The following is a 16,774-nucleotide window of genomic DNA, read 5'->3' as shown; positions in this document are numbered from 1 at the left end:
GCTGTGGGGGTCCCCCAGGCCCAGGCCTCCCAGGAACCCCCAGAGTGCCCTCGTGGGACCTGTGTCCCAGCAAGTATGCAGGGGGGGCCCACAGCCTCTGGTAGACTCGTGCCGAAGCCATGGCCAAGCCTGGCACCTGCACCTTTTGCCCAGGAAGTGAAGCCCACCAGCGACCTACCCAGGGCCCCCCAAGGGAGGAACAGCCTGAGAAGCATTCCGTGCCCTCAGCCTGGCCTACCCCAGCCCTCCCAGCACCCCCCCCAAGAAGAGATGGTGACCCCCAGGAGGTGCCCCCACACCCCCAATGCAGAATCTCAGCCCAGGCACCCATTGGGTGTCCTGGGCTAACTGCCCCAGAGGCGAGAGCCCCACAGGAGTAGGGGTGAGGGGGGCAGGGTAATGGAAGATGGGGGATCAGGCTAACGGAGGGGCCAGGTGGACGGCAGAGAGGAAGAAGCCATTGTGGGGTGGTGGTGCCTCGGACAGGATCAGGATGGGTCCTCAGAGTGCCTGCTGGCCCACCCGCGCCCAGGGGGGCTCTAACCTCAAACCTCTAACAGCACCCTTGTGCCTGCCCTGGGCAGTGCTTTGCAGCCCTGCAGGGAGGCCACGAGTCCTGAGAGGGGCTGTTGGCAGAGACCCCGTGCTCGGCTCCGGGACCCCGCCCCCCCCTCCCCAGGGCAGCCTGATCACAGGCCGGGTGGCAAAGGAGGGGCCAGGCAGGAACCCAGCCTGACAGGGGAATGGAGGCCCCTCCCCCTCCCCTGTGACCCCTCCCCTTCCCTGTGGCCCCGCCCCTGCCCCTCCTCCACCCGGCCAGGGGAGCCAGCCCACCCCAGGAGGGGACGAGTCCCGGCGCCAGACCCATGCTTGGCAGTTCCTCCTCAGGGCATCCTGGCTGCGGCCCCTGGCCCCTGCTTCCCACCTCTCGGCTTGTTTGTGGAAAAACATTTGGCATTGCTCAAGTCCCAGACCTGAGTCAAGCTACTCTCTGTTGTCAGAGGAACCTTGGGGGGAGGCCCCCTGCCAGGGCCTTTGGGCATGTCCTGACCTCGGAGGCGTCCTGTGGCGTCCCGGTCCCTCCTGCAGCCCCGGACGCTGGGGAGAGGGCAGTGGGCCAGCCTCGGCTCAAGGCCTGGAACCGGGGCCGCGGGCACAAAGTCCTGGCTTCACCCCCACTCTGGGGGCCACAGCCACCTGCCCATGGGGGTGCCTCGGGGGTCCTTCCTGAGCCGGGCGCCGGGGACAGTGCAGCTCCTGACCTGTGGGGCTGGGTGTGCCCTGCCGGGCGGGAGGAAGCTCTCAGACCCTCCGTCCTGCACCCTCAGGACCGTGAGGCCCCTTAGGATTCCAGGGGACGTGGAGGGCCAGCAATGGGAGGGGAGAGCCGGGGGCCCCTGGGGCCTCCTCAAGCAGTCCCTGGGGCTCCCCCAGGGCATGAAGGCAGAGGGAAGGGGCCCAGGTGGGCGCTGCCTAGATTCCGGCTCCCAAGGCCTCCTCTGCCCATAGGGAGCCACCGACACGGCTGAGCCACCCCGTCTGCCTGGCCACGCGCTGGCACAGGTCTCCCCCGCAGATGCCAGCCCCGGCAGGCAGTGCCGCCCCCTCACCCGCTCAGGCGGCTGAGCCCCTCCTCCCCCCAGGCCACAGGCCGAGTGAGGCGATGACTCATGGCAAGTGGCTTGATTTCCCTGGAGGAAAAACCCACAGCTCTGCCTGCCCGCTCACAGCCTGCCAGGAGGCCTATCCTGCAAACCCATGGCAGGGCGTGTGAGCAAAGGCCCGGCCGGGGAGATGGAGGAAAACAGGAACAGGACTCCAGGCAGGGAATATGGCATGGGGCGGAGGGCAGGGGGCAGGAGCCAGCCCTCCGCTGAGTCCCCACTCTACCCACTCTGTGGTGGGGGTCGGAGGCACTGGAGTCCCCTTAGCCTGATGCCTTGGGCCGTCCTGGCCATTTCAGGCAGCTTCCCTGCTGGCATCACTGATGGGGCCTCGCGCTGTGCATGGAGAGGGTCCCAAGAGGCCAGGTGATATGGCTACCCCATCCCCTCTGCCTGCTTAGGGAACAAGTGTTTGGGCAGGGGGTACTGGCTGTGGGGATGGGAAGGGGTGTGGCTGGGTGGGGTTGCCAGGCCTACATCACAAGCCTCCAGGAGGGGCCTCTAAGCAGCTGCTCCCCATCTCCCCATCTCCAGGTCCTGCCCATGGCCCCAGGTTCCTGTACTGCCTGCTCTCAGCAACACCTGGGAGGACATCTTGAGAACCAGAGGGGAACCTCATTGAACCTGGGGGTGCAGAAGAAGGGCAAGACAGACTCCCCTGCCCCACTAGAATGGACTGGCAGCCCTCTTTGGGCAAAGAAGATTGGAAAAGGAGAGAAAGCATCTGGAAGTGAGTGGACCCCATCCCTCAGGCTGTTCATCCCCACAAAAGCCTGGTTCCCCTTTCCTACTCCAAGGCTAGAAGCCATTTCCCAGGAAGGTCTATGAAGTCCTCACGAGCAAGGGACCTGGATGCATGGCTGGAGGGAGAAGGGGGCTGAGCTGGAGTCACCAGGTACCCTGGAACCGGTGCCCACGGGTCCTTCCCTGCCCTGCCACACACCCAGGACCCTGAGCAGTCAGTACGGCACCTTGAAAGCCCAAGGCAGTTCTTCATGCCAGGTCTCTAGTGCCCTACACTGAGCAGGGGAACCCCCCAGGGCCTGGCTGCAGCCACCCAGACCAGCAGCCCTCCCTACCTGTGAGCTGGCTGGATGTGCCTATGGCCAGGGGCCTCCACCAGGCCCCAGGCCTGCTGGCTGGGGGGAGCAGTGGGGGCCCTGCCCAGATAGCCTGGCGACGACCATGGTACCCTTGTTTCCATGCCCCACAAGCATATCTGAGGCAGGGGTCTCGTCTTGAGACTGAGCCATGCCACAGGGCTGGGGACCACCCAGTCCCGAAGCGCTGTCTCTTCCCTGCCATCTAAGGAATGTCTCTGCATATGTCACTTCCAACGTGAGAAGGGCATTTGTGGAGGGCAGCCTCGTGCCCCAGCCCCACAAATGCCCTTGAGCCACGGGGGATCTGTCTTCTAGAGGAGTCACAGCCTCTTACACACACAGGTGCTCATACGCTCCTGCACTGCACACATAGATGCGTGTATGCAATGCTCATGGAATGCACACACACGCCTGCAGCACACCCTGAGTACTACCAGCCCCTAATCCATGAGCCCATAACAAAATGGAGCAGAATGCATGTTGGTGGCCGCCTGGGGCTAGGGGTGGGGGCACAGAGGTGCTGCTTAAGGCACTGGGGGTTTTCCTCTTGGGCTGATGGAAATCCCTGGAGCTAATGGTGGTGAGGGTTGCACAGCACTGTGCAATGTACCAAATGTCACCAACGGTCAATTTCATGTTTTACAACAAAAGAAATCAACACCAACCAAGGTCTGGGACCTGGCAGAGGACTCTGTCCCAGTTGCCCTCATCCAGGAGGCAGGGGTCATTCTTTCCAGGGCAGACATACACCACTCACCACCGATAGCAAAAACCTCTCCCACCCACTCCCTGCAAACTGGCAGATGCATCACTGTAATGACAGGGACCTCCAGCACTGACATCACTCAGGGGAGACGGACGCCGTTTCCTGCCCAGCATCCAAAGAATCTGCCGTCGCTGCTGTTTTGAGAATCACAACCCAGCAGAGCACTCACCAAGGGGCTGACTGGGGCTCACTAAGAACGACACCACATCTCCCAGTTCGGGTCAGGGAAGCCCCCAGCCCTGCCCCATTGGGTGAGCCTGGAAGCTGTGTAGGCCTGGCCAGCCACAAGCCCCCTCCTCCTTTGCTCAAGCAGGGGCAAAGCCAAACTCTTGACCTGGGACATTTGTTCATGGATGAGGACAACAACAAAAGTCAAGTTTTAAAAGCCTCTTTACAAGTCTCCAATTCTTTGATTCTAAGTGGATGAAGATTTGGGGTTCACTCTTTCCTCCTGCCTCTACTTAGTTAATGCAACTGAATGCATTAACTGGTAGAACATTTCATTTCCAGCAAGCAGAGAGATCTTTAAAATCATTTTTCATGCACTTTTAGCAGCTCCTTATATACACATGCCAAAAGTACTGACCCTATTCACAAGCATATTTTTCTAGCTGCAGTTTCAGCAAGGGATTATTCTGAAAGCTCAATTTGTGTCCTGACAATTTTCAACCTCCTGCACTTTATGTGCTAACTTGAATAATTGCGCTGTTGGAAAAAAATGCAAATTCAGTCATCCAGCCCAGGGATGGGTGGGGAGCAGGACCTGCTGACAGTGCCATCAGCGGCTCTCTCCAGCTCACTGGAAGGACGGCACCTCTCATCCCCGAGGCCCCCAGAGGCTTCAGCATGTGTCCTGGGAATGCTCGCCTTCACAGGCCAGTGAAAGCACCTCCCCACGGGGCTGACAGAGCTAAAGTGATGCATATTTACCCAAGACAGCTATTTGGGGAAAAGGCAAAGAAAAAGCAACATTTCTTCCAGCTTCCTGCCAACTCGGCATGATAATTATCCCCCGGGCTCATTCTCCAGTCCTTTACAGAGGGACTCAAATTCATTTTGCTTTTTTACACCCAAGAGAATTTGAGGTGAGGGAAGATCTTCACTTGAGTAAGTGACCACAGCGTGAGCTCAAAGGACACCATTAATTACACCATTAGAATTAATAGGTAGCCACAGTCTGAGCTCTCAGCGACCGCAAGACGCCGGCTGGCCCCCCAAATAGGCAGCAGTGCGGGGTTAGGGAGCTGGGAGCAGAGAATGGGGAGGCCAGAGCCTGGGTAGACGCCGCAGCACAGAGCATCCTCTTCCCCGGCTCCAGGACCCCTTCCTGGGAGATTGATTATCCTTAAACCCCACGTCCCGTCCCAACTTCAGCTGTCCCTCGCCCCTCCCCGCCCCCCAGCCCGGAAAAGTTGAAGGGCGCAGGGCGTCTGCGGGAGCGCGCGCTGCCGGGCCGGCGCGGGACTGCCTTCAGCACCAAGGACAGCTCCCGGCGCGCGCGGGGGCCGAGTTGGGGGGCGAGCACCCGGCCCCTCGCGCCCGCGGCCCCTACCTGTCGTCGTTCTGGAAGGCCTGATCGCCCAACAGCAGGTCCCGGAAGCGATAGCGCGGCGGCAGCGGCAGCACCTCCGAGTCCAGGTCGTTCATGACGAGGCTGGCGGTGGCGGGGAGCGAGCCGACGGCGTCGCGGGGCAGCCTGTGGGTACACGCCAGCGCCCCCTCAGCCAGCGCCGGCTCCCCTGCCGGACGCGCTCGGCACCCCCCGGGACCCCGCGTAGCTTTACAACAGCGCCCCGTGAGCGCGGCGGGGGCGGACGGGGCCCGAGCGCGTCTGGCCGCACCTGGAGGCGGGGGCTGCGCGGGGCGGGGGTGGGGGACACCGCGCAGGGGCGGGGACTGACGGGCGAGAGCCGCGCGGGGGCTGCGCGGGCATGGAGGCTGTGGGGTACGGGGCCCTCCCCTTTCCCTCCACCTCTCCGGGGTCAACGCAAGTCCTCCTGCCCCCCCCCCCCCCACACACACACAGCCTGTGCCAAGACACTGCTCAGCCTTCCTGACAGGGTCCAGGATCCCCACCTGGGCTACAGACCCTCCTCTTCTCACAGCCCCGGTTGCTGGGGGGGAGGGGGGCGGGGGGTGTTAAGTGACCAGCAGGCCTGAGAATAGGCATTTCTGGCTGCCTCCCCAGCCCATCAGCTCAGTTCAAATCAGCACCTGGGGGTGGGGGGTCCCATCACTTGAGTCATCAAGCTCTTGCAGTGAGGGGCTGGGCTAGGGGGTGGGGGTGGGGCCATCAGGCACCTGAGCCCCTGCTGGCTCGTGGCCACATGCCAGGTCCTGGCAGGGAGGTCCCAAAGGTGGGGCCAGCAGAGCCAGCCTCCAGGCCAGCAGCCCCCCAAAACCCTGTAAGCAAGAGCCTCACAGTGGAGGCCCTGGGCCGTCTAGCTCCTCCCACCAAGATGGCACTTCACACCCCACTAAAACAGCACAGAGCGGCCCCCACAGAACCCATGGGCACACTGGGGTGTCGGGGGTGGATGACTCAGGTAAGAGCCCAGTCCTCTGACTCCAACCAGCACTCAGGTCTCCTGCACATGCCATCACCTGGCCTTCCGGAGTGTCTCAGCCGCAGGTCCCCTCTGGGTGCCGCCCCTCACACAGACTGTGGGGGAAGGTGGGAGGTATGGAAGAATAGGGAGTTTTCCCTGGTGGCTCAGCAGCCTGGACTGAGCACCTGGCTGCTGTCTTAGAGCAAATGCACCCGGGACCTGGCAGACTGCTGGGAGGCTGCGAATCTTTAGTAGGCACTCACAAATGGGCTCCGGGGCTCCTTCTGAGCTGTTCCAGGGAGGGTAGAAGGAGTGGAGGGGGGCAAGGGTGCTCTCCTTCCTGTTTAGGCCTGTCTGAAGGACAGGAGTGATTCTGGGACAGGTGCAGGAGCTGCTGACCACCCTCAGCTCCCTGTCCTGAGAGAGTGAGGGCAGCTGTCCGAGAGGGAGCCACTCACCTGGGGCATGAGGTCCCAGGCAGGAGAGAGGGTGCTACGAAACCCTCCTCTCCTCCTTGAGTCAGGCAGGGAACTTGGGTTTCTTGAGTCCGTCCCCACCCCCCAGAGCTCCTCCTGCATGCCACACCCCCTGTATGAGCAGCAGGCAGGCAGAAGCCACACCCCCATCCTGCAGCGTCCGGGAGAAGCTGGTGACCTGGCCAGGTCATAGCCGCAAGTGGCAGGACGGCCCACAGGCTTGTTGTTTTCCCGGGGTCACGGGTTCACCTCGAGAATCAAGCAGCATTTGAACAATAACATTTTCCTAATTGCATCAGCGTGGCTGCATGTTTGCTTCTTGGTCACAAGGTGTCTCGGGCACGGGGTGGGGGTGGGGGGGCGCCCCCAGGGGAGCCTGAGGCCATGGTTGGGGGCTGGATTTCCTTGGCTTTCCCTGTTCTCACGAAGAAGTCCCTCACGGCCACGCTATTCCCTTCCACAAATGGGACAGCTTTGGCATCTTTCCCAAATTTGAGGCCCGGACTCCACAGCTCCCACAGGAGAGCCTGGAGGGGGTGACTGCTGTTTGGTTCAGGGGTGTGGGGGTGGGGGAGAGCACCAGGAGTCAGGGGACCTGGCACCCCCACCCCCTCCCCAGCCTCCACTGCCCCTCCCCTTTACGGAGCTCCTTGGACAGTCCAGTGAGCTCAGAGTCACAGAGAGACACCCCATAGGCCTCCTGGCCCTCTGCCTCTTCCCCTAGCTCAGCTGCAAGTCCACATGTCCTGGGCTGATGTGCTGGCCAGGAGCCAGAGGCCGCAGTCCCCTGGAAATGTGCCCATGGTGGGAGCACCGCAGTAGATACTGCTCCAGTGTCCTCAGGAGTGAGAGCTTTCAGATGTGCATATTTGGGGCTAGTGCAGACCGTGTCCCCCAGGGAGCTGAACTGGTGCAGGCAGGTGCAGACTGTGCCCCTGGCTTGGCTACCCAGACCCCAGCGGTCTGCCTCGCAGCCTGTGCCTCCTGGCCTCCTCTTCCCTCCCCCACCACCCGCGCGGGACCCAGGGGCCCCCCAACATGATATCCTGTGCACACAGCCTGAAGCCTCGCCCTTCCTTTGGTGATGGCCTCAACAACGCGTCCCCATTCATAAAAGATGGTGGTTTAAGGGAAGCCCCTTCCTCCCTGGCCCTCACCCATCCTTCCAGGGAGAATTTCAGCAGACCAGGTATCAGCTCTCTTACGGAGTAAGAGTTAACAGGGAGTAAATCCAGGCCTGGGCGGGGCCAGACAGCCCAGTGGCTCAGCAATGGAGATCCCTGCTCCAACTGTGGACTCTCCAGGGCCTTGCAGTCTGACAGCGAGAGTTGGTCAGGGCCCAGCAGGACGGCCCTGGGCAGGCCACTTCACCTCTCTGGGCTTTGGTTTCCTTGTCTGTGAATGAACGTGGTGATGCTATCTGTCCTTACGGGGTAAGATTGCCAAGAGGTAAGGAGATCATGAGCGGGAGGTGATTGGTACAGCACTTGGCACAGAATTGCCAGTTTTCAAGGCTTTTGCCCTGAAGGCTCAGATTCCAGGGGATGGCTGACTCTCTCCTGTGCCCTGTGCAGGTCAGATTCCAGGGGATGGCTGACTCTCTACTGTGCCCTGGGCAAGTCAGCTGCACACTCAGTTTTGGAATGCTGATCCATGGCATTCAGCTGGAGAAGGCACAGATGAGAAAGGGGGTCCACATCCCGGCATGTGCCGTGGGAAGCCCGGTCAGCAGGTTGTGACCGTAACTACATCCCCTGACCCTCCAACCCCACGGGAAGGAAACTCAGGGCACTGTCATCCACTGCCATTTGCCAGGTGCCAGCTGTGTGCCCAGCACAGCAATGCACCAGGGGTCCCTCTGAGTCCTCACAGAACAGAGACCGTCATTGACATCCCCAGTGAAGATGGAGAGAAGTGGGCTCAGGGCACCTTCACGGGGTCCCTTCGTGAGTGCCCACCATTGAGGTCTCACAGGGGCAATGGGGAGGAACAGCGGGTCAGTCCAACTATGAGGCTCCTGCCTTGGCAGCCAGGGTGGACTCTTTGAGGGCCAGAGTGGTCAAGCAATCAGTCAGAAGAACCAAGCGAAGGGTAAGGTGGTCAAAGATATGCTTCTCCTGCCAATGGCATTAGGCCCTGATGGTTTTATAGGCAAGTTCTGCCACCCCAGACAAGTCTTCCAAAGCACAGAAAAAACATGGAAGCTACCCTGCCCATTTTGCCAGGCTGGCCCAATCCTGTCACCAAAATCAGACAGGGATGGCACAAAAGCAGGTATCGGGCAATCTCCTGTAGGACCATAAATGCAAAAATCCAAAATCAGCTCTTAGCAAATGGGCTCCAGTCGCACATTAGAACACCACCAATGTGCTTTGAGAAGATGTGAGGAGACAGCAGAGCAGGAAGCTCCAGGAACCGGTCCTTCCACCAGAACACCTACAGAACCTGCAGGGACTCTCTGAATCCAGTCTTTCGGAACCTGGGGTCCGGTGGAACACTGTAGCATCCAGGGATGCAGGGAAAAGAGGCTGGTAATTGCAGTAAACATGGGTGAATTCTTCCCTCCATGCAGCGGCTGCCACCCCCATCCTCCAACTATAAGGCAGGCAGCAGGGGGGGTTGCAGCCCAGGCTCCTGGTGAGCTCACCAGGGCCAGGGTGGGCTGGAAGGACCTAGGCCTCCAGATCGGGGGTGCTGAAGTCTGGCTACTGACCACTGCCTCTGACCCGCTGTGTCAGTTTCCTGGGGGGACCAGCGCTGAGGGCAGCAAAAGCAGCACAGGAGGCTTAAAGAGGCAGTACATGTCTTAAAGAGGGCTTAAAGAGGCAGTACCTCGCAGAGCCAGAACTCGAAAGAACAGCTACAGCAACATGATACTCAGGATGTCCAACAAAAAATTATAAAACACATGAAGATAAAGGAAAATGTGGCCTATTCACAGGAAAGAAAGAATTTGCCAGAAAACATCCCTGAGGAAGTGCCTACCTTAGAAGTATCAGTAAAAAGGTTAAATCAGATGCCCCTACCTTCATTCCTGTTTTTATTGATTTGTATTCGCTTTCTCTTTTCCTTGACAGTCTGGCTGAAAGGTTTGTCTATTTTATTTACCTTTTTTTTTATTTAAAAAAAAAAAACAGCTTTTGGTTTTGTGGATGCTCTCTACTGCTTCCCTACTCTCTATTTCATTTTTCTCTGCTCTGATCTTTATTCTTTCCTTCCTTCTACTATTTTTGGGTTTAGTTTGCTCCTCTTCTTCTAGTTTCTTCAGGTGTGAAGAACAAAGAGGACTTCCACTTCCTGATCTCAAAGCTTAGTACAAAGCTGCAGGAATTAAAAAGGTGTGGTGCTGGCATATGGAGAGACATACATACTGATGGCAAAGAACTGAGAGTTGGGGCGCAAACCCACACAACTGCGAGTAGTCTGTTGTCAACAAGGGTGTCATGCCCATTCAATGGGAGAAAAAGAGTCTCAACAAACGGGGCTGGGACAACTACAAACCCATGTTCAGAAAAAATGAATGTGGACCTCCCACCCCTCACTATACACAAAAATTAACCCCACATGGATGAAATACCTACATTGAAGAGCTAATACCAAAAATCTCTTCCAAGAAAACATAGGGAAGTATCTTCATGGCCATGTCATATACAAAGAGCAGGAACAAAAAAGAAAACATGTGCCTTCATCAAAATTTAAAACTTTTGTGCATCAAAGGGTTTTATAAAGAAAGTGAAAAGAGAACCCACAGAAAGGGAAAAGTATTTGGAAACCATATTATCTGAAGTGGGTTTTATGTCCGGAATATATAAAGAACTCCCAACAACTCAATAACAAAAATGGCAAACAACTCAGTTTAAAAATAGGCCAAAGATTTGTTTAGACATTTCTCCAGAGATGATATTTAAATAACCAATAAGTTTATGAATAGATACTCAACAACATCAGCCATTAGAGAAATGCAAATTAAAACCACAATGAGACACCAATCCACGCCCACCAGGATGGCTGCTATGAAAAAACACCTGAAAATAAGTGTTGATGAGGATGCAGAGATATAGGAACCTTCGTACCCTTGTTGGTGGGAATGTAAGATGGTGCAGCTGCCGTGAAGAACAGGGTGGCAGCACCTCAGAAAGTTAAACATAGAATTACCCTATGACTCAGAGATCCCACACCCAGGTATGCACCCCAAAGCACTGAATGCAGGACTCAGACAGATATCTACAAGCCAGTGTTCACTGCAACATCATGCGCAATAAGCAAAAGGTGGATACAGCCCAAGTGTCCATCTACAGATGTTGGAGAAACAAGCGCAGTCCATCAATTCAATGGAATACTACTCCTCAGCCGTAAAAAGAACTGATATTGTAGAACATACAACAACGCGGATAAACCTTGAAGACATCATGTTGAGTGAAATAAGCCAAAGAAGGGAAAATATTATATGACTTCTCTTATATGAAGTACTTAGAATAAGCAAATCCATGGAGAAAGAAGCAGAACAGTGGTGGCCAGGGGTGTGCTGGTCGGAAACAGTTATGTAGCCCAGAAAAGCCATGTTCTTATCATCCAGTCATGTGGGCAGAACTATTTATTGTACAGTGTGGGAACATTTGATTAGGTGTTTCCATGAAGACATGACCCTGCCCATTCGAGATGGGTTTTGATCCTTTCCTGGCGCACACAGAGCAGAAAGATGAAACCAGGACACGTATATTTCGAGATGCAGACAGAAATACCCCAGGTGTTATCAAGGACTCACAGAAATAGCCAGACCCTGGAGAGAGCCAAAGGAAACTAAGAGATGGAATCCAGAGTTTGCCCCAGAGAAGCTAAGGGAGGGGCCCAGAGATGCTTGGAGAGAAAGCCACTGGAATCGGAAGCTGGAAGCAACGAACCGGGAGCAGGGACCTCAGAGGCTAGCCACATGCCTTCCCAGCCATGGAGGTGTCCCAGATGCCGACTTCCTTTCCTCCTCTTGGTACCGTAATTTGGACATTTTATGGCCTTAGAATTGTAATTTAATAAATCACCTCTGTAAAAGTCAATCCATTTCTGATACATTGCATTCCAGTAGCTTTAGCAAACAGAAACAGGTGGGCAGAGGGTAAATGGAGAGTTATTGCTAAATGAGCATGAGTTTTGGCTGAGGATGATGGAAATATTCTGGAAATCCATAATGGTAAAAGTTACACAGTATTTCAACATACTTAATGTCAAATAATTGTCTACTTCAAAGGATTAAAATTATTTTTGTTATGCATATTTTACTACGATTAAAAAAATAAATGAATTCTACAAGGGTTCCATGCACTAGGGTAAGTCTCCAGAAACCTACAACCTCCAGATGGGTCCCTGGACCAGATAAGTCCTGAAATGCAGAGGGGCCAGCCTTTCCAGATCATCAGATAGTTCCATCTCCCTACCCCATATTATCGACAGCCCCTTCTAACATGAAAAAGTTAGAATGGGTGTAGCCCAAATACCCCTAAAGAGTGAGAGAAAGATCAAAGGTAATGGTGGAGTTATGCAGAGAAGGTCATGTTTAACAAATGAGTGTGAGTGCTGAATTATATTGATATTTCTTTTAGTCTCCAGTACCTTAGAGCAGTTAGAAGTAAAAACCTAAATTGTAGAAGTGCAATCCATACCAAACTTTGAAATCAGTTCTACAACTAATTGTTGTGATGTATTTTGAAGTTTGCTTTTTAGTATATGTGTTATTTTTCACAACAAAAAGAAAAAAAAGAGAAGGAAGAGTATAATAGAGAAGATAGGATTTAGCAAGTGAATATCACTGCTGAATCAATATACTGATATTTCTTTTGGTGTCCAGTATCTTGTAGCAGTTAGAAGAGAAAATGAAAAATCATGGAACTGTAAACCATACCAAACTTTAAAATCTGTTGTATAACTACCTGTAAACGTGTACTTGGAAATGTATTGCTTTTTTGTACATATGTTATTTTTCACAATAACAAAAATGTTTTTAAAAAATGAGATGTGCTACATAGATTAAAGGATAAAACAGCACGATCATGTCAGTAGATCGAAAGGCTTTTTTAAGATTAAAAAGCCACTAACAAATTAGGTAGAGGGGGCGACATCCTTAATTCTATTGACACCAACAAGGAAGGCAGGTCCCCGGAGCCTGAGCCGATGTTGGGGGCTGGGGGCTGGGGAAAGCTGTGCCACTCACCCAGGGGGTCCCGGCCGTGATAATGGAAGTGCTGGCCTAGGCAGTGAGACAAAAACACAGAGAAGAGGAATAAACACTTCTCAGTGTTCCTTCTCAGGAAGAAATGCGGCTCTAAGTACTAGCACTTGGCATAATAATCCCTTACCCAGAAAACCCAAGAGAGGCAACTGAGAAGCAATTAGACCAAATAAGCGCATCTAATGAAGTGGCTCGACCAAGAGCATTACACAGACCAAAAGCAAACAGGAGCCAGGAAACATCAGAGGGAGAAAGGATCCTGCTCACAACAGCTGCAAAAACGGAAGAACTGAGGGCTAGAACTTGGCGAAAATGCATCAGGCCTGCAGCCAGCACCATACGGCTTTCCGGAAAGACAAACGTGGCACCCCGGTTTGCGCGCAAGAGGCCGGTTTGGGGGACAGGGGCCGGTTCACAGGCACCTCTCCAAATAAATGGCCGACGCCAATCAACTCCAATCAAGAGCACATTGTTGGTGTCTTAGAATTTGACACACTGTTTCAGAAAAGTCCACACTGAAGAATAAGAGGGAAGAGCCCTGGGGAGCCAAGAAGCCTGCCAGCTGCCAGGACTAATTTGGAATCACCCTGATTGAAACTCTGGGGCTTGGCTCAGGAAAAGACAAACCACTGAACAGGGTGCTGTTGACGGGCCCGTCTATGTTAGAATTTAGGAGGTGCTGAGGGCCTACCTGTAGACACTGTGAGGGGATGGCAGCTACAGAGTTTTGGCCACGTGCCCAGGGGACATCACCTTGTTACCCCACCCCCTAACCCCCACGACTGGTGCTGGAACTCAGGGCTCCAGGGCCCGTACTGTTAGCTGTTGCACTCCAAGACTGGGTAAATGAACAAAATAAAATTAGACCCTATCTCAACAGCCCCAGACCAAGCAAAATATTGAAAGAAAGTGCAAGGGAAATATATTTTGAATAGTGAAGGCCCCTTACTTAGCACACAAAAATCGGAAGGCATAGAGAAATAGATTACAAATGTTTAAATATCGAATGGCACCATCAACGAGAGAGAAGGACAGGTGATACATGGGGAGAACAGCTTTGCAGCCAGCAAGTACCCATGACAAAGCAAAACTACCCAGGGAAAAGGACCGAGGACCGCTGGGCAGGTGGTTCAAAGGTGGCATTGCACCAGTGGGACAAGCACGCATGATCTGAGATGGCGGAGGTGGAAACCCACTGTCTGTCCATCGAGTGGGGACAGCCGTCCAGCTGGCTGGGGGGGCGGGGGTGCCTGGGGAGCACACCACGGACGACGATGCAGGAGTGGACCCCTCGGCCCCCAGCATCTCCCTGGGGTTGACCCTCCATCACAGCCATGTGGGCAGGGTGAGCAGCTGCTGGTCGATCCCTGGATGGGTCTTGGGGTGAAGGGGAGTGGTCCCCAGGCTCAGAAGCAGAAGTTTTGGAAGAATGCTCCTTTCCCCTCAGAGGCTCCTTTTCCGAGTCAAACTTGCACGTAAAGGCTCCCATAGGCCTCCGTGGAATTCAACGTGGCAACTTTGGTGGGGGCTTGATGCCTCTCCCAAGGTAAATTCTACAGTTGTTCAAACTCAGTAATTTTCAAGGAATGCTCAGAGAGTTTTGTCAGAGTGATTGGAGAGAGGGGTGTGTGCGTGGACTTGTGTGTGTATACATATATAAGTGGTTGTGTGCACACAGAGATGCATGCATGTGCACGTGCGTGCAAGAGGGCATATTTGTTACCTGTGTGAGCACGTGTGGGGAGAGCATGGATGTGGGTATGCACATGTGTGCAGGTGTGTGCATATGTGGACGAGTGGGTGTGCGCATGTGTACAGATGTATATGTGTCTGTGATATGTGCATGTGTATATGTGAGCATGGGTGTGCGTGCACAAGTGGTTGTGTTCATGTGTATGGGTGCATGCGTGTGAGTAAGGGTGTACAGTAGTTGGGTTCCAGTGTCAGCTTGGCCAGATGATGGTGCCCAGTTGTTCTGTTGCTGTGGATTTAAATCATCAGCATGTGACTGTCATTTATGGCTGATGCCATCTGCACTGGCTAGGGGAGTGCCTTCTGCAATGAGTGAGGCTTAAAGGGAGGAGTCAGAAGAAAGAGAAATAGCTCAGCCCAGCTCTGAGGAGATCAGGAGCCCAGCACACCTCAGCTTAGTTTAGAGCTCAGAGGGAGCTCAGACCTAGATGTTTGGAGATGCAGAGAGAAGACTCCCCAGGGAAAGCCGTTTGAACCCAGAAGCTGGGAGAGAGGGCCAGCAGATATCTCTGTGTCCCTTCCCATGTGACAGAGAAGCCCACATGAAAGCAAGCTGCCTTTCCTCTGAGGAACGGTAAATTTGTAACTAAATACATCCTCTTTATAAATGCTATCCATCTCTGGGGCAATGCTTTCCCACAGCAGTAGCAAACTAAAACAGGGTGTGTGTGTGCATGTGCAGGACGTGCAGGACTGTGTGTATGTGTATGCATATGGGTGTGTGCACGCATGTGTGAATGCATGTGGGTGTGTCCGTGCATGTGTGTGTGCATGTGTGCGCATATGGGTATGTGCACACATGTGTGAATGCATGTGGGTGTGTCAGTGCATGTGTGTGTGCAGTGTGTGCCTGCATGTGTGCAAGATATGTATGTGTGCGCATTTGGGTATGTGCATGCATGTGTGAGGGCATAAGATGTGTCAGTGTGTATGTATGTGTGCCCATGTGGTGTGTGCATGCACATGTGTGTGTGTGCTTTTGAGTGTAAGCCTGGATGTGTGAGTTCTTGTGCCATAGAGGCTGCAAGGATAACTGGGGTGGGGGTAGCTGTGTGCAGGGCCTAGTGCCTTCCTGATCGGAGAGCCACTGAACAGCCTGCAACCACAATAAAAAGTTAAAAGCTTTCTTTGCACAATAATAAAAAAGCCAAAGCTGCTGAAGCTGCCAGGCAGCTGGGCAGGCGGGCATCCTTGGATGATGACCATCTCTCTCCTCCATCAAGGTCTTTGCATCAGCCACTTAGCACCATCTCCTGAGATGGGTCAGGCTCCAAAGCGGAAGCTCAAAACTCATGGTTGAGCTGCACTCAAACTGGGCTTCCTCCAAGCTGACACGTGGCAGAAGCTTTCTCTAATCAGCAGCGCTGGCTGGGAGCCCTGTTACAGATCAGAAGAGCAGCTGCGGGTCACAGCACTGATGCCCCCAGGTGACAGTGCTGCATAGGGAGGGACAGCAGCAGCCTGTCCACCATGGAGTCCAGCCTTGGGCTACCACCTCACTCTGGGCAGGCCCCTCTCTGCTGCCACCCCAGTTCCACAGCCTCTTCCTCTCCAGGTGTTGGGGACCCGGCTCCCGGCCGGTTCTCCAAGACTCCTAGCCTGGACTTCGGCCCCAGCTGGTCTGGTCAGCCCTGCCCCAGGGCCTTGGGCCTGTGCCAATGACCGGTGGGCACCTGGTGCTTGGGACGCCCCCTCCCTGCACGGGGCCTCTGCCTTGCCCCCTCCCCAGGTGACTCCTGGCTTTGGGGACCCTCTCCCTCATCCCTGCCTGGACCTCTTGGCCCTATGGCTACAGGAGAAGCCAGTTCAGCTGGTGGCCCTCACTTGTGGCCTGGCTTTAACCAGGACGTGGACCACGGGCTGATGCGACATACTGTCCCCAGGCAGCAGGGGGCTCGCGCCACTTCAGCTAGAGTTCTGGCTCAGAAACTCATGCCATGCAGGGGAAACTAAGGCCACTCCTCCACAAGCCCATACAGTTCTCATGGGCCCCAGACGAGCACCGAGCTCCCATGCCATGCCTCAATATGTCCATCCTTTCCTGACCAGACCCCTCCTCTCTGTCCCTGCTGCCTCCCACCCATCCCCAGCCTTGCAGCCTTCCTGGATGACACCCCCACAGCCTCTCCCTCCCGTGATGACCTGCGCATGCACAGATGTGGTGTGACCTTCCAGACTCAGCAGCTGGCAGGCCCCTTGACAGCGAGAACCTCCATGGCCTCCAGTATTGGGTGGACCGTGCCA

At 54.9% G+C, this 16,774-nt stretch overlaps 1 protein-coding gene across 4 annotated transcripts in view; it reads right to left on the bottom strand.

Annotated features, from left to right (window-relative positions):
• KCNT1 (potassium sodium-activated channel subfamily T member 1) overlaps positions 1–16,774 on the bottom strand; it is a 104,442-nt gene that overhangs the window by 67,871 nt on the left and 19,797 nt on the right. For 3 of the 4 annotated variants that reach the window (XM_077148774.1, XM_077148775.1, XM_077148776.1), the window contains exon 1: positions 5,086–5,180. In XM_077148774.1, coding sequence (XP_077004889.1) covers positions 5,086–5,180 — 95 coding nt within the window. Of the gene's footprint in view, positions 1–5,085; positions 5,230–16,774 lie in introns of those variants that run through there. The other variant, XM_077148773.1, reaches the window with a different exon arrangement.

Source organism: Tamandua tetradactyla, chromosome 2 (genome assembly GCF_023851605.1).
Source record: "Tamandua tetradactyla isolate mTamTet1 chromosome 2, mTamTet1.pri, whole genome shotgun sequence".
NCBI classification, from domain to species: Eukaryota; Metazoa; Chordata; class Mammalia; order Pilosa; family Myrmecophagidae; genus Tamandua; species Tamandua tetradactyla.
This window is presented reverse-complemented; position numbering and strand designations above follow the sequence as displayed.